This window comes from Malus domestica, chromosome 08 (genome assembly GCF_042453785.1).
Source record: "Malus domestica chromosome 08, GDT2T_hap1".
NCBI classification, from domain to species: Eukaryota; Viridiplantae; Streptophyta; class Magnoliopsida; order Rosales; family Rosaceae; genus Malus; species Malus domestica.
The window spans coordinates 14,849,040-14,871,097 of record NC_091668.1 but is presented as its reverse complement, the minus strand read 5'-3'; the positions used below and the strand labels follow the sequence as shown (position 1 = coordinate 14,871,097).

Genomic DNA, 22,058 nt, shown 5'->3' with positions numbered 1-22,058 from the left:
CTTGAATTTCACATAATGGTGGCAAAAAATGAGTAATGCGTGAGAACCTTCCATTGGGAGTAAAGCGTAAATTTGATGCCATATTCTGTTTACGAGCAATTAAAAACATTTCATACATATTTTTGGTAAGTAAACATGTCATAAACATAAAGCGTTTGAACACCTAAAAATAAAAAAGAGAGACCAATTCGTAATATTTCTTGGATTTCTTTCGTAACCGTAAAGATACACAAGCTCCCAGCTTCTGGACAGGAAAAGACAAGTCCTCCATTGCAGAGAGGGTTCCAACTTCTCCATTTTAATCCTTAACTCCTCGCAGCACCAGGTAACAAACTTGTCAGTGATGGAACGCCTTGGTTTCTCATTTCTTCTTGTGTTCGCCTCATTTCTTCAGGATCTGTTGTCACCATAAAAATTATTTATTCACCAACTCTTACAAACGTATACTCTACCAAAACACACCACCATCAACAAGCATGATATGACACAAAAAGGGATGAATATGAACGGCATGTGTAATAATATCAAAACAGATGCCATTCATTTGAACAAAGGTATTACTGGAGGAGATAAAATTGCAAGCCATTTATATATAGAGGGGAAAAAATCAGCAGTTAAAAGTAACAATCAAGTGCATTTTAAATACTGTACAGCCATTTAAGGAGTAAAAAGTAAAAAATTGATGAAGGTAAGAAAACATGCTATATGCCATTAGGGGAGGATTCAGACTAGATAACTCTCAAAAGAGAATACCGAGTCCCTACGAATCTTATTGATGGAAGTAAATCTAAAGCACACCAGAGTCTCAATCTTATAGATGAAATTTTAAAACCTATACAAGCATACATCACTTACCCATGTTCTCCACTAACTTTGGCATCAGGAACACGACAACTAGCATAAATCCAACCATCAGACCCATGGGGCTCTTTACAAGAGACATTATGGAGAAGGGTTCTCTTATCTGCAATGACACAAACATGACATGCAGTGAAACAGTCATAACAATACAGAAATGTGATGAACATAAAAAGAAGAATGAAAAAACCAAAACGAACCTCATAATACTGTTCCTCTCTCAATGGCTCCAAAACAAACTCATTTAGAGGCCTCCTATTCTCAGTCAGTGCTGCCTGAACCTTGCCAGGGTTTCTAGCACTAACATCAACTCGGACCTTAACATTTTTAGGAAAATGAAAACATGGGGATATCAGATTTGTGATCCTTCCATTTCACAAAGTATTGAGACAATTATATAGAGGAATCTCACCGGAGAAAAGAAATAGCCTATCGCAGACACTTCGATCAAATGAGTCCCCGCAGGCACATTATGGCTTTAAGCGCACACATTAAGGAAACGTGGTATACATAATAATCAATATATCATTTCTTGATTCTCTATTACGGGATATAATATCAAACACATACGCACAAGGCACATACAAAAACAGCATTAGAAATATCCTTATCAAGAGAACAAATAGGATACAATGTAAAAAATCCATCAGGCCTCAGAAAGGTAACACTTTGACCACCATTTAGTATGACTTTGATATTTGATATTTTTCCGTAAGGTGCAAACCCCTTCACCCCGAGACCTGAATAAAAAATTCATGACTTAAAACACATGGGCTACGCACTTGTGTCATAGAAGAAAGAAACAGAGTCCGATTAACTAATAGCCAGAATGCAACAGTAAAAGAACTTTTTCCTTGGAAGAAATTTGAGTTTAATATCGGTGATTGAAGTGTAGAGGGTAATCCAAACTAAACCTCCCAGAGCAAATCTTCTAACACAAATTTAGCTAGTTCTGAGTCCACACTGGAACCACTCGTCCAAAATCAGGGTAAAAATCCATAACCTCACAAACTACCCGAACCGATCAAATTAACACGAAACCAGTCCTATTCCACAAGCCCTAAACAGTTTACATCCATCTCCTCATCCCAATACAACAACAAATCAATCAAAATTTCAGATTTTCAGTCTTTTTGAATTCACATTCTTATTCTTAATTTAACTAACTATTTGATTCGTCTAACACGAAAAATTCACCAAAATCTGCACACTAAATCATAATTTTTCAAACTTTTCTGTAAAAACGAAAGGGTACAAATTACAGTCAACAGGAAGCTAAATTCAATTGAAAGACTTACTGGGTGGGATCTTCACTCTGCCATGAATGGTGTATCCGTCGGCAGACCTGCAACAGATAATTTAATTAGAATATTGAACAAAATTAATTTCAGAAATCGTCGGTGAGTCGTAGTTCGTATGGATAAAAGAGAACTTTTCAATCGTACCCGGGAGAAACTGCGAGCGACGAAGAGATGAGCGACAAGCAGAGCTGTAGGAAAAGCACGAGAACCACCGGATTGGATCTCCAGCTCCGCGCCATAACCAAACAGAGAGGTTTTGCGAGAGTTTCAGAGATAGAGATAGAGTTTTGAGGATCTGGTGTTACGCAGCTTGCTGTGTTTTTCTTGTAGCCGGCGAAATCAGGTCCGCACTTGTTTATTCTGACTCTAATCCGAATGGTGCGGTGAGTACTTCTACGGAATGGAGTAGGATCCCTCCTTCCTTTTTCTTCTCTTCTCTCACATATTGAGGTCATATTATTTTAAATTATTTTATTTAAAATTAAACATAAATAATACCTTGCAGTAGTTGATTACATGCTATACAATAAATGACTAAGATGAATTGACCCTAAGATCCCCTCATCCTACTTCTACATCACAGCAATGACAACACACCACATGTTAATCATTCTTAAAACCCTAATGTAGGGGACACCACTGTGTTTTTTTTTATTTTTTTATTTTTTAGGAACTAAAATTGATATTACCAGGGCAAACAGACAAAGAAAGACACAAAAACTAGCTAATTAGGGGGACAAGGCAAGCCATCCTTGTTCAAGATTCTTACAAACGAAAATGGGAGTAGATCAACCCAAACAGAATTTCACATCTCCGTAAATTGATACGACACCACAAAAATTCGCCGCTTTGTTCCCTGATATTGGGACCCATGATCAAGTGCAAGATTCCAATGAGACACCAATATCCAGTTCCCGAGAAAGGACATGGACTGCCTCCCAGTGTGCTATCAGTACCACCCTGCAGACTAGAGATGACTTGCTTAGAGTCAAACTCCATGATGACATGGGGCCAGTTCTCTTGTTGGGTAAGGAGACAACCTTGAAGCACAGTGAAAGCCTTAGCCACAACAGCACATGACGCATTGACAACCCGCCTTTTGACCGCAAGACATCCACCCAATGAATCCTGAACCACTACCCCAACCATACCCTAATAGCTCCCCAACTTCCAACTTGCATCAACATTGATTTTGACCATGTGATAGGGTGAAGGAGTCCATGAAGGTCGCTGCTGATGTGACGGTGTAATAGGGGTATGATCAGGGAGTTAGGCGCCAATATGCGCGAACAACTCCACAACGGAAGATATGGCATTGACCGTTTGAATAAGGGACGAAGGCTTATGGTAAAAAATAGCCCTACACCAGCCCTTCCAAATATATCAACAAGTGAAGGCAACCGTCGTGAGGAAATGCTTCCTCTCTTCCTTACTTCCATAACACTCTTAACCCACCTTTAAGATCCAAGCATCAAGGGTATTAACCGAAGATCGGCCCACCCTATAATTCAAAGGTCGACCAAACCAGACACGGGCTAACCCATGGAAATAGAAGTAAAACATGTTCGACAGATTCCTCCTACTCATTGCAGATAGGGTAGATAGAATAGGGGGAACACTTTCTCTTAAATAAACTTAGTTGAGTTGCTAATGCTCCCCGAAGTCCCCACCACATGAAATTCCAAACCTTATGAGGGGCTTTGATACCCCAAATGCACTTCCACACCACAGGATCCACGACCTTGGAAGAAGAGGGTCGACGAGTTCTCAAACACAGAGCATTGGCATGAAGCCGCCCATAACCGTATTTAACAGTATATTGACCCCCCACATTTGCCGGCCAGATTAGCCGATCGTTTCATCTGGAATTGTTAATGTGAGTGTCAGAAATAGTAGAACACACCACATCAAGAATGATGTCACGAATATTGTCCAACTGCCAACACCTAGCCTCATGGCAGATAATGAAGGAAACTCGTTGGTTGACAGCAACAATGGTCCCAAGGATTGGTGTTAGGTGCCCCCAAAGGAATGCTAGGGACCTACCTGTCAAGTCAAAACTTTGTTTGATAACCACTCATTACTTGCCAATGGCTCCCTTAAAAAGTAAATATATCCCTTCCAGCAAGCTAGACCACGCCCAAGCTTTGTTTGATCACCACTCATTATTTGCCGATGGCTCCCTTCAAAAGTAAATCTCTCCCTTCCAGCAAGCTAGACTAGAAAGCCCTTCCACCATTTTTAGCTTCCAAAAATGATACTTGGGGAAAGTATCAGTCTTTTAGAACCCGGGCCCAAAGCGAGGTAGGATTGTGGATTAAACACCAAGATTGCTTAGCAAGTAGAGCCAGGTTGAACTACAAATTCTGAAAACCCAAACCGCCATCATTTTGTGGCCCCCAAAGCATCCTAAGGCCATCTCCAACCGAAAGGTCCAAAGGGCTAGAGAGCCGAAAATAGCCTGAAAACCGTCTCCAACCGAGGGCTAGGCCAGAGGCCTGTGGAATCTGAGAGGGCCTCACAGAATCAGAAAGGGCCAAAGGGCTAGAGGGCTGGCCACTTCCAGCCAGCCAGCCAGCCCTAGGCTAGCCAGAATTTTTTTAAATGTGTCGGATTTCCTGTCGGTTATAACCAACAAGATTTCTTAAGAAAACAATCAAATGCAATGGCTAGTCGCTAGCCATTGCATTTGAATAATTTTTTTTTATAGTTTTATTATTATTTTTTATTTACAAAATTTTTCATATAACTTCTATTTTTTTCTATAACTTTTATTTTACAAAATTTGTTTCATATATTTTTTTTAAATTTGATTTTTTCCTATAACTTCTATTTCACAAAATTTGTTTCATTTTATTTTAAATTCTTTTTTTTTCTATAACATCTATTTCAAAAAATTTGTTTCATATTTTTTTTAAGGGTAAATTACATAGTAGCCCCTCATGTTTGAGGTCTATTGCAATCTTATACAACATCTTTAAAACATTTCACTTTCATACCTCAAGTACTATTTTATTTCAACTTCATATAACCGTTAGATTTTCCATCCATGAATCTGTTAAATGCTGACGTGGCTGCCACATCTATGACATGTGGCTGCCACATATATGACATGTGGCTGCCACATATATGACACGTGGCAAATAAAATAAATTTTTAATTTAAAAAAAATATATATATATATCTGCCACTTTTTTTTCTCTCTCTTTCTTCTTCTTCTTCTCTTTCTCTTTCTTCTTCTTCTGGGTTCGGACCCTTTTTTTTTTTTTCTTCTTCTTCTTCTTCTTCTCCCTCCTCCTCCTCTTTCTTCTTCTCTTCTTCTTCTTTTGGGTTCGGTCCCTTTCTTTTTTTTTTTTTTTTTCTTCTTCTCATCCTCCTCCTCTTTCTTCTTCTTCCTCATCCTCCTCCTCTTTCTTCTTCTCTTCTTCTTCTTCCTCCTTCTTTTTCTGGGTTCGGTCCCTTCTTCTTCTTCTTCTTCTTCCTCCTCCTCTTTCTTCTTCTCTTCTTCTTCTTCCTCCTTTTTCTGGGTTCGGTCCCTTTTTTTTTTTCTTCTTCTTCTTCTTCTTCATCCTCCTCCTCCTCCTCCTCCTTCTTCTTCTTCCTCCTTCTTCTGGGTTCGGACCCCTTTCTTTTTTTTTCTTCTTCTTCTTCTTCTTCTTCCTCCTCCTCCTCCTCCTCTTTCTTCTTCTTCCTCCTTCTTCTGGGTTCGGACCCCTTTCTTTTTTTTTTCTTCTTCTTCTTCTTCTTCTTCCTCCTCCTCCTCCTCCTCTTTCTTCTTCTTCCTCCTTCTTCTGGGTTCGGTCCCTTTTTTTTTTCTTCTTCCAATTTCAGGTTTTTTTAAAAAAAATTAAAAAATTATTTTATTTGCCACGTGGCAGACATGTGGCAGCCACGTGTCATATATGTGGCAGCCACGTCAGCATTTAACAGATCCATGGATGAAAAATCTAACGGTTGTATGAAATTGAAATAAAATAGTACTTGAGGTATGAAAGTGAAATGTTTTAAAGATGTTGCATAAGATTGCAATAGACCTCAAACCTGAGGGGCTACTATGTAATTTACCCTTTTTTTAAATTATATTTTTTTCCTATAACTTCCTAAGCCATTATACAACAATTAAATTAAGTAACATGAAACAACTTTAAACAATATGAAATTGTTTAGACCCAAAATTACACTATCGGCCCGAGCAATCGAGGTCGTTGAGGAAGCATACCTCTATATAGAAAAGTGAAGATAATTTTATATTAAAAGATAACATTATCTTTTAATAATGATTTATCTTGACATTTTCTTTTGAAAATAATATATCTCCAAGCTAAACAGGCGGCACAATTCAAGTTGATGTGGAAGTGTGGTTTGGATCAGTTTTGATTAACAGATATGCACGGCATCAGATAAATGAGGTCACTTGGAAACTACTGAGGGGATTGGATTCTGATCAGATTATTATCCATTTAAATATGGTGATAATTAAAAGTGAATTTAATATTCATAGGGTCAGGTTGCATGCGACAATGGGTAAGGAAATGGTGACTTTGGGTGATGATGATGCGACAAGACCTAGAAAAGCTAGGTTTTTTATGGTGGTGTTATGATGACATAGGAAAGCCTAGCTAGCCTAGGTTTTTAGTCATGATAAGATAAGTCAAAATGAGCTTTTATTATTTTGAAAAGTCAGCCCTATGAAGATAGGCTTTAGCGCCTATGTCGTGGATCAGTCATTTCACAAATTTGAGTTTCAGTCGGTTTCTGCAACATTATCTGACCATGGAGAGCCAGGACTTTAGTTCTATAAATACAGAGGCGATGTGCAATGTGAAAGGAGACCTTCAATTCAACACACAACTGCCCTGCGCAAACTCTCTCAACAACTTTGAGATTTTTTATTTTTTATTTTCACTCACACATCTTCCATTGGCATCAATAGCACTGTGAAAGCAAACGATGATATCTTCAGTCAGCATAGATAGCTCTGTCACCGTAAACTCAGCCGATCTCGCAGCATTTTCTGTTGGCATCAACAGCACTGTGGCGATGATGGTTGGTTATCTATCCAAGTCTCGGTCGAAAAGGATTTCCGAATCCTTATTGTTCGAGGTCATCTCATTAGCCTTTTCGGCAAAGTGATGTGTTACAAGTTACTACATTCGGCACATTGAAAGCCGAATTTGATATTGAACTTCGCTAAGTTAGCAGCCTTGTCTTCAGGCTCTAGAACCTGAAAGCCGAGACAAGTTCCTTCCTCCGCCACAGTCGCGAGATTAAGAAGTCAGCAGCGCACCCAACGCAATATCAACAAATTTTACTCCTCGGCTGAGCTTGGCCGACAAGTTGGCACGCCGCGCATACAACCGAATGACGTAGTTAACTTACTAATTACTCGGCCTGCGCACCATGTAGGCTTGATAGTTTTTAGGGTCAACAAAAACAACATTAAACAACATTAACCAACATACAAATTACACAACATAAAAAAACGAGCCGTTGAATTTGAATTTAAGTTGTAGTTTTTAAATAATAAATTATGTTTGGCCTTATGGCCCTCTGGTCCTCGGTTGGAAACTGTTTTTTGTGATAGGGCTAAAACAAGCCCTCTGGTCCTCTGGCCCTCGGTTGGAGATGGAGGCAAATATGACCATGCACTGTTCATTAAAATATTAATATCTTGAAGGATCTTGGAGGGCCAGAGGGCTAAAACAAGTTATATGGCCAGCCATTGGTTGGAGATGGCCTAACTAACCCAATCGATATGTCTTTCGTTTCTTTCTACCCCCCACCAAAACCTAGCAATGGCCACATCAATATCATGACAAAAGTTGTTGGGAAGTTTGAAGACATTCAGGCCTCATTTGGCAGGTCAGACTGTACTGACTATTTCAATCGGATAAGATAATTTGTACATCGGATAGTACTGACTAAATAATCGGGCGTTTGGTGCAATATCAAACTAACGACGGATTATTTATACTGGCTTGGTATTGCATTGAATAAGAAGATTTATTTTTCTTTTTTTAAGAAAAATTGATGATAAAATGGAAAAAAAAATTCAAAAACTCATGGAAGATAAAATGGAGTAAAAAAGAGAAAATTAAATAATAATAATTAAAAAAAATTGTTACACCAACCCAAAAACCTAGAAAAGAGGAAGAAAAAGTCACGGAAAATAGGAAGAACAACACCAGGCAGCCGCCTAGCACTCATCATCGCCACCATATACCATTGATATCAAAGTTGAATATCAGAGTGCGCAACGAACAAGATTAACAAAATAATAAGAATATTATTAAATAAACTGAGAATGACGAAACGGCTACAAAATCCTAAGAGACTACATTGTGACTTACTTATTAAAACTAAATTACAAGCTTTATTATATATAGTGAAAACTAAAGCAAAATCCTAATCCTTAAAGAACATAGAAAACTCTAATAAATCCTAATCCTTAAAGGATATAGAAAATTCTAATATCCTTGTCCCACAAGAAAACCATAAACAAAAAATAAACTACTAACTAATTTTCCAACAAAGCTCATATTCCATCTCTCTTCCCAATCACTACTCCCAGATTATCATCTCCAATTCTCCATGGTTTCTAATCCATTGAAATAAAAAACCCATATGAAACTTTCCCAATTTTGAGTTTAATTACCTACAACAACAAAATTTAATCATCAACTAATCCCAAAATCCAGATGAAATCTCTCAATTATCGATCCACCATCATGGGTGTGAAAACGAAGACGGCGTGGCTGCTGAGCGGCGTGATTGTGGCCACACACATTCAAGGAATTTCAAGATCTTTTCTGGTGTGTTGGTCGGTAGGATGTCAGGTTGGGTTTAATTTGCCGGTCAAAAAGCTAGAGAATTGTTGTTGGGTCGGATAAGAAATAGGAAGAACAGCAAATGAATTTTTCAGTGCAGAAGGGTTCGCGAGAGAAGGAAAGTGATTGCGACCTGACTAATGATACAACCATTTTGGACAGTATTATTAAGCGGGTATACACCGTTCAAAATAAGTGGAGCCGGTTAAATAATCCGGTGGCTATTTAATACAAGAGAACACAAAACAACTGGATCTGGATTGTTAATTCTATCCGATCCCTTATACGAGCCGCTAAATGAGGCCTAGGAGTTCCTGCCTAAGCAACCATCACGTGTTAATCATTTTTAAAAGCGAACTTTAACGAAAAGTTCTCGGTACTATTCACTTTAATGAAAAACCACATTTTTATATTAAAAAATCAATCATGATACTATTCATTTTACCATTTATTTTGTCCTTATCCTTAAAATTTAAAGTTTTCAAACCCTTTTAATTAGTTTTTCTTTTTTAAAACCCCAAAGTTTGTACCGTCATGTGTTAATCATTCTTAAAACCCCAAAGATTTGTACACATTGTTTTTCTTTTTGTCAAAATTGTACACAAATTGTTTGCACGATGTGCATTCGCATGAAAAAATGATTCGGAATAAAAACCGCAGTTAAATCGAATGACATCCTAGTAAATACCCACATTCAGCCCCGCCAAAACAGAACCAGTGACCTCAATAAATGCATCCGTTAGAGTTCAACTCAGATTAGAAGTTTGGTACCTCAATAAATGCATCCGTTACTCGCTTTTCACGTCTGAAAACGATTTGTTAGCAGTGGCCCATTAAAAAAAAATGAAAAACTAATGAAAAAAGCTTGAAAACTTTGAATTTTAATGATAAGGACAAAATAAAGAGTAAAGTGAATAGTACCAGGATTGACTTTTTAGTGTAAAAATATGATTTTTCATTAGAGTGAACAGTACCGGATGCTTTTCATTAAAGTTCCCTAAAAAAAAGATTTGTGATCAACACAAGACGAATACAGAAACAAACGACACGTTAACAGAGCGCGCGATGTGAGATTTTACTTTGAACCCAAAAAGGTTTATTACATTTCAGGGCTCCACACTCGGACCTGATGAAGGTGAAAGAACAAACCTCACCCAGAGTTGATTTACACAATCAAGTATGATACAACTATATTCAGTTCCCTCACTCTCCCTCTCCACAAACCAACCACCCCTGTTCGAGACAAACTTCCTGCTCATAAACTTAAGAACTTGACGTCCGATCAGAACAGAAGAGAGAAAATGGCCCCATAAAAGAATCAGGATTCCCAAACAAATTATGTAGTCTTCGACACAATGCTATAATCCCAACTTCTTCGAGCACCAATCCGAAAGATTAGCTATTACAAATCCTGCAAATACCTGCAACATATACCACAGAAGAAACAAAAAGGGTTCATATATGCAACAGGACATAAGTTTTTTATAAGTATATTGCAACTGAGAGATCATTTTCTCCCAAAGGTAGTAAGAAATGCTGAAACGAAGCGCCTTCTGGAAAAAAAGTTTCACAAAGGTAACTACAGATGCTAAATAATTCAACGATATAACAATTATTCATGAAAACATCATACCTGAGCAGAGCCAAGTATGTAAACTGCTGAATAATGGCGGCCATGGATAAACATGTCAGCAACCATAGCAAGGGGGATGGTGAGCGACATGCCCAAGGTGGCAACGAGTGGAGTTGTCCACACAACACATAGTGCCCTGTAGGGAATTTCTATTTATTGGCTGAATAGGAAAGCTGAAGTTTAAAGCAACCAGTCTGTGAAAACGTAAGTGTGTGGATCGCAGATTGAAAAATGATTGTTTAAACATACCAGAAGTAGTCAGAGAGTACAATTCCAATAAAGCCGTTGGCAATAACAACTTCTTCCAATTTAGCAGAGTGAGGAATCATAAACTTGGGCTCAATGCCCAATGCTGTCAAAGGCCAAACTGGAAAATAAAAGAAAAATTAGAGAATATAATGATTCAATCAAAGAAGTGATGGATTGCCTTTCACTGTGCCTTGCTTGATTTCTGGAAATCAGATCCGAAGGAGAAAAACTGAAATGAATCATAAATACTCAAGCAACACTTACCAAGCCACCATAACGATACAAGTGTAAATAATCCAATATACCCAAACAACTTTTGCACGTCGATCCTTTCTCCTCCTTCGCCCGCAAACTTTTTGAGAAGAACTGTAGCATTAAGAGTAAGATGAAATGTTAATATTATTGTCAAAATAATCTATGAAAAACTTGTGCCAAGGAGTAAATGAAAAAGGATATTTCCCCAACCAGTAAATAGACCGTATGACATGGCTGAGAGAAGACCAAACAGATCTCCAACAAGAGAGCGTTTCCCATTGCTGAACAAAAATATTAACTGTCAATGCCAAAACATGCATTACAAAGAGCAATTTGATATAATATACAATGGTAATGGTATTGGTATGTAAAAAGAGATCTTTTTTCTTCCATAAAAAACGAGACAAATATCATGTAAGTCATGAATAAATTTGACGTGAACAACAAGGGTTGACTGATTAAACATACGCAGCACTGAGTTGTGAATCATCTGTAGCCCATGTTTTGCCCAGAGTTGTCATAGCTACACCAGCCATGCTAACAAAGACAGCAACCACCTTCGCTATATTTAAAGAATCTTCGCCCAAGAATGCACCAACAAAAAGAGTAAATAGTCCCGACGTTGACGATAATACTGTTGTACTTGCAACACTTGTACGCGCGAGAGCAGCATTTGAAAAGTACTGAAACAATTACAAAGATCAATAAGAATTTTCTTGACGTCCTTCACAATAATTTTGAATTATCAATTCAAAAAAACGTATCACATATGATAAACACATATAAATATGAAAATTGATATGGAAATTTTCCTGTCTGCAAGCAAAAGAGAACATCCTAATAGTGATTTGGGTGTATTCCATGAGAAACATGTCTCGGACTCAACACCACGTAAAGTCAATTGGATATATTCTTGAACAGAGTAGCTTTAGGAAGTTCCTTACCTCCGTAATAAACCAGAGAGGGGCAATGTAAAACCCATAAGTAGCAATTTGCCTCGTAGTAACCTCCTTATCATGTTTCAGCACATTCAAGTCATCCTTGTATTTAGAAACCAAAGGTTGTTCTTCAATATGAGGTGAAAGCTCTGCATCACTGTCTTTTCTGGTCAAGGACCCATGAATTTCCAATTCAAATTCTTTCTGCAATCCATTGAGTTTTATAGAAGAACTAAATCCAGCAGAAAACTCATTCACGCTTTCTGCATTTTTACCACTTTTAGAAGAGCGGCGTTTTAGAAAATTACACAACCAATCCTTAATGAATGCTATTGGGATGTAAACTACCATAAGAGAAGCTCCAAGATATGTTACTGCAAACGGCTGCTTATAGTCCGTAAATATACCCTGCAGAAGTCACAATATTGGTCAGCTAGAACCTCACGGTGCACAATATTATCAAATATATAGGTAAATTGGATGCGCCACATCAAAGAACTCAATCAAAGAATTTCTAAAATGCGTGACTAAATTTGCAGCTAAAAATCCAACTATTGAGGAGGATATATGCGGAAAGATTCCAATTGAAGCAATTAGATACAATCACAATCATCTTCTAAAAGGGTTCAATTCACCATAGCTTTTTGGAAGCAGCTCGAATTTGAGCAGCATCACTTCCCCCATGGTCAAAGATGATCAAATAGTCACAATTGTTTACTAAAGGATTATATTCGGCCACTACATAAACTCCAAGCTCAATTCAAGAACAAAAAACAAAGTTGGTTTACCAACTAATCAATCAAAACTTTCATTACTAAGTTAGAGGTGAGGGCATGGAGGAGACTCAAAAGCAGTTAAACATAGAGTTTTCGGATTCAACTCAGTGTCAACCAGCTAAGCCAAGGCAAAGAACTCAAAAAGTTCAATCTTAGTATTGCTAATGGCTGTCCTCCATGGAACCACCACCTAATGCAAGGAGGAAATCTAACAACTCGTATTTTCCCTATGCTGATAAAACCCAGAACCATTAGTTATACCCCATGGTTACAATAGATCGCAGGGTAAAAACGAAGGAAAAGAACAACATTCACTGACTATTCTTTTGATTCCTACTAACTCATGAACAATAACTGAACTAATATCTTAACTATGTTCCTCTAATGGGTGAAGCCCGACGACATCGTCTTAAACAAGTTCAAGCTAACATACAATCTTCTAATAAAGTTCATCAGTTGGGTACAAATCCTTAACAAATTCCAATCATTTCCAACCCCTACAACTCACAAAACCATCAGAGAAAAAAGTCAAATCGCAGAAAAAATGCATTACCATCAATCAAATTCGACCCAAAACTCCAAAAGTAAATTACTAATGTTAAAGTTTCCAAATTTACAAAGGTCAAAAGAAAGGAGTAACAAACCTGGGTAACTTCTGCAGAGGTGACCCAAATGACAACAACAGCAGCAATTAGGAACAACCCAGCTCTGTATCTCCACCCCATCATAAACCCAGCAAAACCCAGATAGAGAAATCAGAGGAATTTCAAAGATCTGATTGGTTGGTGGTTGCTCCTCAGATCTTTGATATTTTTGCCCGTCACCGACGTATAAGCAGTGAGATCTAGGGTGCTGGGTGACAAGGTGTCCCTAACTCCAATATCTGGGGTGTATTTAGGTGATAGAAAGGGAGAGAGAGAGAGCCGGTTGGGGCTGGGCTGCTGGTTTTCTTGCAACAAAGAAATCCGGAAACTTTGGGAAGAAAGAGAATGGGGAGGGAAGTTGACGAAATTGGAAAGAAAACTGAAAACGTTTTTGGCTGTTTTTGGTTATAAACCTCCTCTTGTGGGATCAAACGTAAACTTGAAAGTTAACAGATGAGAGATTTTTCAACCTCTCTGAAATACGGCAAGTACGTTTTATCTCATTACATTGAGTAACATTAAAAAAAAAATTATTTGTATAATAATATATAGCTCGTGTTTCGTACGTACTAAAAAATAGGGATAAGGGAGTTTTTTCCTCCCATACAGAACATCTAAAAATCTCAACACAGCAGAGACACACCTTTACACCTTTACACCTCTACACCTCCACACCTCTTAACCTCAACACCTCAACCTCTCAACATCTCAAAGACTGAACACCATACTCTCACTCACACCATCTTCACCCGTAACCTTCGTAGCATCCTTGTAAACATTTTCTTGTAAACATTTATCTTTGTAAACATTTTATATATCAATAAAAGTTCAAGTGTACATATTCAAGCAATCTTCAAGTTTTAAGTAAGTTTTCTTTTCTTTCTTTAGTGTGTTTGTTTAATTAGACTTCTAGTCTAAAATAGGGAAACACTATTGTAGTTATATTATTAACCTGTTAAACTGACGATCATATTTTATTCGAGCACTCTATTATAGTTGAATGCTTGCCATACAAATAACTGGACATTAATCAGGGTACTTCTGAGTTCTTTCGTACCTCTGAGTTCAATCATTAATGCCTTATACTTGTACTGTGAGTGGCCGTCATACTGAAACATGTCAAGTTTCATGTGCAAGGTTTTATGTCTAGTTGTTATAATAGTTATCTGACTATTTAACCGGGCATGCTTTGCGAATCTGGTATCAGAGCCAAGTTTAGCATTTTAATAGTATAATTACAATAGTAAAGTACCTTGAGGACGAAAGTCATTAACACAACTGATATCACACTTGTTTATTTTGTATGAACAACATATATTATTTTCCTTGTAGACCTTGTTAACCACAACCACCAGGCATTTATTGGGTGTCTAGGAACCCAACTATAAATAGCATAAAGAGAAGATAACCCAACTATAATTAGCATAAAGTGGAGATTAGCATATATATCCAAAAGAATTAGCAGGACTTTGAAGAAGCTGAAGTTTTATCTTGGTTATCTTAAACATCCTTCATTTATTCGTGAATATAATAACACAGAAGTGCAACATAAGGCTTTAGAAGCAAAAAGAGCAACATATCAAGTTTTAGAGACCTTGAGAGAAGAAAGAGAGTTTCTAAGAAACCAGTTAGTCGTAACTTTGGAGAAAGGTAGACTGTAATTTATGATAGATTACCTTAATTTAGAAATTAGTGAACCACAAAAAAGAAAAATAACATTAGAATAAAATAGTTTAGTTTGTTATTTTCCATTGAGAAAGCATAATCATATTTTGCATAGTGAAGAAAATCCACAAGCCAATAGTATTATAGATCTTATTATTAGTCAAGCAGAAAATATAAAATTAGAAAATAATAAACATAATCATTTGTTAAACTAGTTGTTAGAGCATTTTCAGAAAAATTCCATAAAAACAATTAGACAGAATTTATACTATATTATATCTTAGTTAGAAGATAATAATAAAAATATTCAAAGGTTTCCTAGCAAAAGAGAGATAAAAGAACTTATTGACCTCATAGATAGTAAGCCTAAATAAGTAGAACTTAGATTACTAGAAATAGTTGAGCAGTTAAAATTCGAAATTCAAAAAATTCAATTAGTGCAAAAAGAGTTGAGTGAACAAGTAGATAAGTTACATAATAAAATAGATAAATTATTAGTTTAATGACCGATTCTAGAACTAGCGGAAAATATATCCAAGCTTTGAAAGAAATTAGTAAGCTAGATAAAGAACCAGTAGGTTTAACAGAATTTTCAACACAAGTAGCTAGTAGTAATTGTAGACATCGAAATTTCGGTAAATAAATGTTGACCGATAAATCAAAGTGTCAACGCTCATGTATTACATAAATTTTACACGTAGCGTGTGACTCAACGAAAATTGAAATGAGTTGGAAAAGTCATCAAATAGGACATGTGTCAACACCTGGCAGAAACGACTTATTTCATCTGAGATGTTATATTCAAAATTAGGCATTGGAAAATTCTATAAATACAAGCCCATTTCATTCATTTCAGGGAGGAGAACCAATTCAGATTACACCTTGAAGCTCTGAAGCTCTGAAACTCCGAAGCTCTCAAGCATCCAGGTTCCCGAAGAATCAAGAAAGCCTTCTTCGTTCTTCGTTCATCGTTCTTCCAAGATCAAGCCCCGACGGCCCTTGGATCAACCATCCACCAATTCAAGATCAAGCCCCGACGGCCCTCCTTCTAGCGCCACATCGTTCATCATCCGTTCATCCAAGATCAAGCCCCAACGGCCCTTTGGATCAACAACGTCGACAAATCCACACATCCAACTGTTCTTCAAGATCAAGCCCAAAAGCCCTTGAAGATCCGTTCATCACTGTTCTTCAAGATCAAGCCCAAAAGCCCTTGGAGATCCGTTCATCATTGTTCTTCAAAGATCAAGCCCAAAAGCCCCTTTGAAGATCCGTTCAAATCCACCTTAAAGATCAAGTCCACGGCCCTTGAAGAACGTTCATCCTTAGATCAAGCCCAACGACCCTTTGGATCAATCACACATCCACAAATACACACTTTACGGAGATCGAATCAGAGGATCAAAATAGAGAGAGATTGTAACCCAAAATCATCAAATACAAATATTTGTTTGTGCGCGTTGTTCTTGTCTCTTTCGTTTCAGGAATTTTCCGTGTTCACAAATTGGCACGCCCAGTAGGACAATCTCTGCCTCTCATCTTTTTCTCCGTTCAAGAAATTCAAGCACACTTCCAAAATTAATGGCATCAAGGAAGGCTCAAACTGTTTCCGCAACCGGCGCAAAGAACAAAAGCGTCATCGTCGCAACTGGTGTCACTTTGGGCATCACGACTCGAAGCATGGCAAGAGCTACTTCTGCCGCCTCTTTCACCTCTGCATCAACTCTGCCAAGGGAACAAAAACACCCAAGGCACGAGCCTTTGATCACCTTAGCCTCACTAAGGGCATCAAGGGGGGAAAGCCCAAGGAAATACTCCGAATCCATGCTCTCCGATGCCGATTCAAGCGACAGTTCAGCCATGCAAGTCATGACCATTGGAGCAACTTCAATCGATGAGCAGCTGGCTCAAATGAATGAAGCAATCGCAAGGCTAACCCGAACTGTGGAAGAAAAAGACTTGCAAATTGCAGCACTAGTCAACCGACTAGAAGCGCAAGACGGCGATAAACCCGACCCAGAGGATGATCCACTAAAGGGAGGAGCTGGCGGAGACGAAGAACCCCCGGTGAAGAAAATCGATGGGAAGCTGGAGCCAGACCAAGCAGCGGCACTCATGGGATCTCTTTCTATCCAGCAGCTGCATGAGATGATCACCAACACCATCAAGGCACAGTACGAAGGGAGCTCACATACCTCCTTGTTCTACTCGAAGCCCTATTCCAAGAAGATTGATGCCCTAAAGATGCCGAGGGGATATCAACCACCAAAGTTCATGCAGTTTGATGGAAAAGGAAACCCAAAGCAGCACGTTGCACATTTCGTCGAAACTTGCAACAACGCGGGGACGGAGGGAGACTACCTCGCCAAGCAGTTTGTGCGCTCGCTGAAAGGAAACGCCTTTGAATGGTACACGGACCTAGAGCCTGAGTCCATCAACAGCTGGGAACAGTTGGAAAGGGAATTCATCAACCGCTTCTACAGCACCCGCCGCACTGTGAGCATGCTAGAGCTAACGAGCACAAAGCAGTGGAAGGACGAGCCAGTCATTGACTACATCAACAGGTGGCGCACTCTAAGCCTCGACTGTAAAGACAGGCTCTCGGAAACCTTCTCAATCGAGATGTGCATCCAAGGCATGCAATGGGGTTTGCAATACATCCTTCAAGGCATCAAACCACGGACCTTCGAAGAGCTAGCCACCCGCGCCCATGACATGGAGTTGAGCATCGCCCATCATGGGAAGAAAGAACCGATCGCCGACTACAAGAACGACAAAGTTCTTGGGCCAAAGTTGGAGAAGACTGCATGGAAATCCACCAAAGAAGCAATGACAGTCAACACAGCTCCCGTCAAAATCCCTACACGAGGCAAGGCGATTCAAGCCGAAGGCTTTCGTGATTAAGAGATGCGTAGACACACTTTGAAGGAGCTTGAGGAGAAAACTTATCCATTCCCCGACTCTAATGTGGTTGCCATGTTAGAAGACTTGCTGGAAAAGAAGGTGATTAGTTTGCCTGAGTGCAAACGGCCAGAAGAGATGAATCGCACTGACAGTCCAAGGTACTGTAAATTCCACCGCTTCATCAGTCATTCGACAGAAAAATGTTTCGTGCTGAAAGATCTCATCATGAAACTGGCTCAGAAAGGAATCATCGAGCTAGATCTTAACGATGTGGTGAACACAAACTATACCACCTTCGCTTCTGGCTCTTCCGACTCGAAGTTTTCACCTCAACCGCTGGGGGCATCCTCCAAGACAGGCAAAATTGAAGGATGGACTCAAGTCACTCCTAAGAAATTGCATAAGAAGCATACGTCTCCTCCACAAGTCCGCCAATCGGAAAGGGGGCAAAGCAGCTCTTGTCAACCTTCAAAACAATATGAACGTGTTGAAGATGATGAAATTTTGACACATAAATCGTCCATCCCCATCACGATGCGCGATTTCTTTCCTGAAGACTTCTTCAATCACTCGGTCAAGGCTCCTTGTTATGAAGATTGCGAGGAACGACTCTCTCAGATCGCTTGACGAACCAATGCTCATTGTTCACACGAGCCTAAACTGCATGAACCAAAGCTCCTTGTTCGCACGAGCCTAAACTGCACGAACCAACGCTCATGGTCTGCACGAGCATAAAAGGCAACACCAACGCTCCTGGTCTGCACGAGCATAAAAGGCAACACCAAAGCTCCTTGTCTGTAAGAGCCTAAACTGCAAGACACAAGGCTCATCGCCTACACGAGCCTAAACTGCATGGCACAACGCTCCTGGTCTGCACGAGCATAAAAGGCAATACCAACGCTCCTTATCTGCACGAGTTGAAACTGCAAACGACACCAACACTCCTTGCCTGCATGAGCTAAAACTGCAAACGGCACAAAAAAGAAAATACCAAAAAAAATATGTATGATTTGAACTACGTTACGACTTGATCTCTTCTTTGGAGGGGTACGTAGGCAGCTCGAATGTTCAATTTTTCGAGTTCAGTCACATCAAAAAAAAAAGAATAAATGTTTTATTAAAAAATGTCAATTTTATTACAAATTTATTTTGTTAAGAAAATTTGCAATTTTCTTTGTACAAAATTAAATTACAATTTCTTCAAAAAAAAAAAAAGGGAAACATATATATGTCTGTCTCGGCCTAGCAGCAGAAGGACATGCAGATGAACAACAGGTTCGTCATCGAGCACAGGCCCAGGAGCCCAGAACCGGTTGATGCCATTAGATGCAGCCCAGGCCCTTCAAAACCATAGACCAAATCCGGGCCCGGCTCTCAAAGCCCATCTTCACTCGTCTCTCCCTCAACACCCAATCGGATCTTCCTCCCCTCCATTGAAGAAGTAGCAGCCATGCCGTCGCAGGAGTACAAGGAGCTCGATCGACTTGAACGAGTGCAAAATGTACAAGACCGAGTCGGTCGGCGAGCCCACTGGTGAAGCCGCCGTCGATTTAGACTGATGACAAAAGGTACCAACCCAATCTTGACCTTCAAGCACCTCCAGATCTACACACCCTCTCATCTGCTCTCTCTCTCCCTCAGTTGGAGGCCATGGCGTCTCGTAGATCCCCGGTAGTCCTGGCGATCTTCCTACTTCTTGGCGATCTTCCTACTTCTCGTCCATGGCGGCCCTAACCCGCCTATCAAAACCCTCATTCTCCTCCGATCTCGGCGACTCGGGTTTCGATTCCGGTTCATTTGGTGGATTTGGATCGACGAGAATGACCGTGCTGGCTCTGAAATCAGATCCACTGAAGCCCCGACTGGACCAGATCCGGAAGCAGGCGGACGATCATCGGACCCTAGCCCTAGCGTACGCGAGCTGTGCGCGGAAGCTGAAGCTCGAGAAATCGAAGCTGGTTCAGGTCTTTACCGATCTCTCACGGAACTACTCAGATCTCATGAACAAGCCCGCCTATCGCGCTCTGTTCGAATCCGACGCTCTCACCATCGACGAATCGGTGTTGCGGCAGTTCGAGAATGAAGTAAATGAGCGAATCAAAGTAACTAGACAAATCATTGCTGAAGCGAAAGAGTCTTTCGATAACCAGCTCAAGATTCAGAAGCTGAAGGACACCATTTTCCAAGTGAATGAGCAGCCGACGAAGGCTAAAGAAGCAAAGGGCTTTCTCGAGCTTGATTGCCGCGAAATCAATCCCCGAGAGCTTGCATTGTGTGGCAATGCGGCTAATGGAGGAGCGAATTGCGCATCCGGAGAAGTACACTGATGAAGGGAAGCCGATCCCACCGGAAATTGAGGATCCCAATCTATATCATTGTGCTATATTTTCGGATAATGTGATTACAGCATCAGTGGTGGTGAATTCGGCCGTGAAGAACGCCAAGGAGCCATGGAAACATGTGTTCCATGTCGTGACTGATAAGATGAACCTCGGAGCAATGCAGGTTATGTTTAAGAGCAAGGACTATAATGGGTCACATGTTGAAGTGAAGGCTGTGGAGGATTACAAGTTTTTGAATTCTTCATATGTGCCGGTGCTAAAGCAATTAAAGAATGCAAAGTTGCAATCGTTTTACTTTGAAAATAAGCTCGAGAATGCAACCAAAGAACCAACAAACATGAAGTGCAGGAACCCCATCTTCTACGTCGGCGAGAATCGGATCTTCTGTTGCGGCTTGGATCTATCCAATTTCTTCGGGCGCGAGTCTCTGTTTCGGAAATCGGAAACCGACCCGTATATCCTTAAGAAGCAAAGATCAGTAAGCGAGAAATCGGTCGGTTCGTCTTCGAATTTCTCACGGCGAAGCTCCTACAGGCCCAGGAAGCCCAATTGGCGTTTTCTCCTTTATCGTGCATTCAACTTGCAACTCACCATATGCCACGGGCCAGCCCAGTGCCGTCAACAATTACCACCCTCATGATCATCACACTTATCATTATCATCATCAATACACGGCGCCACATGATCATGTAGAACATCATCGTAGCAAAGTCCACTCAGAAGAAGATGACGGTAGCGATGACGACCAGTGTTACTTCTCCGATGTCTTTGCAGCCGCAGCAGCGGAGCAGCAAGCAGCACAGGAGGAAGGTGTTTCTTTGAACTGCCTTGAGCCTCGCTCTTTGCCGTGCATTATTTCGGTTCCAAACCTTCGTCCCCGTCAAACGCCGTCACTTCTGAAGATTCCGACGGTGATGGTGCCACCAAAGGCTCTGTCTCCTTCACTGCAGCTGCAACTTCACTTGACGATTTAAAATGCGACTTTGGGAGTTGGATACTGTCTTCCTCCGCCATGGCTGCTCCTTCTGCTCACCCTCCCCCTGCAAATCAAATTTCAATAAAAAATAAAAAAATGATGATGCATGTCGGTCCAGTAGTGCAACGGACGGCGAGAGTGCAACGGAGCGTAGCAAGGCAGCCTCATTTGCAGTAGACAGCCACAACCTCACTGGTGCATGCTCCATCTCCGTCGTCTTCATCCTTGCCTCGCAGCTGCCACCAACTTCAAAGACCGCTGTCAAAGGACTAGCCGGCCGAGAAGCTCTTCCTTAAACTCCACCTCCTCCGTCTCTTGCCTCGCAGCTGCCAACAACTTCAAAGACCGCTGTCAAACGACTAGTCGGCCGAGAAACTCTTCCTCAAAAAAAAAAAAAAAAAAGAAAAAGAAAAAAGGGGTGGTGGTGCATCTGGCACCACGTGAAAAAAGGAGGATGGTGCATCTGGCACCATAATTAAAGGCAAAATATATATATATAATAAATTAAAAAAAAAATTGATCTTTGGTGCGTCTGGCACCATGTGACAAAAGAAAAAAAAGAAAAAAAAAAGAAAAAAAAAAGGGATGGTTGTACAGCGCCAAAAGAAAAAGAAATAATATATATAGATATATATATATATATATATATATATATGTGTGTGTGTGTGTACATAATATATATATAGCAAA

At 39.9% G+C, this 22,058-nt stretch overlaps 2 protein-coding genes and 1 pseudogene across 2 annotated transcripts; 1 reads left to right on the top strand and 2 right to left on the bottom strand.

Annotated features, from left to right (window-relative positions):
• Positions 1-29: 29 nt before the first annotated feature.
• Positions 30-3,325, bottom strand: LOC103428848 (ER membrane protein complex subunit 7 homolog). Its single transcript, XM_008366975.4, has 7 exons — positions 2,304-3,325; positions 2,157-2,203; positions 1,490-1,598; positions 1,271-1,334; positions 1,059-1,175; positions 856-964; positions 30-397 (listed from the first exon to the last, which is right to left on the bottom strand). Exons 1-7 carry the CDS (start codon positions 2,612-2,614, stop codon positions 306-308), a joined length of 849 nt encoding a protein of 282 aa, XP_008365197.4. The 5' UTR covers positions 2,615-3,325; the 3' UTR covers positions 30-305.
• A 6,692-nt stretch (positions 3,326-10,017) lies between these two features.
• LOC103410857 (uncharacterized transporter C405.03c-like) lies at positions 10,018-14,035 on the bottom strand. Its single transcript, XM_008349507.4, has 8 exons — positions 13,482-14,035; positions 12,068-12,469; positions 11,592-11,806; positions 11,334-11,404; positions 11,133-11,234; positions 10,869-10,986; positions 10,620-10,755; positions 10,018-10,407 (listed from the first exon to the last, which is right to left on the bottom strand). Exons 1-8 carry the CDS (start codon positions 13,563-13,565, stop codon positions 10,345-10,347), a joined length of 1,191 nt encoding a protein of 396 aa, XP_008347729.3. The 5' UTR covers positions 13,566-14,035; the 3' UTR covers positions 10,018-10,344.
• Positions 14,036-19,771: 5,736 nt separating this feature from the next.
• On the top strand, positions 19,772-21,366 carry LOC103421275 (galacturonosyltransferase 8-like; annotated as a pseudogene).
• The last annotated feature ends 692 nt before the right edge of the window (positions 21,367-22,058 follow it).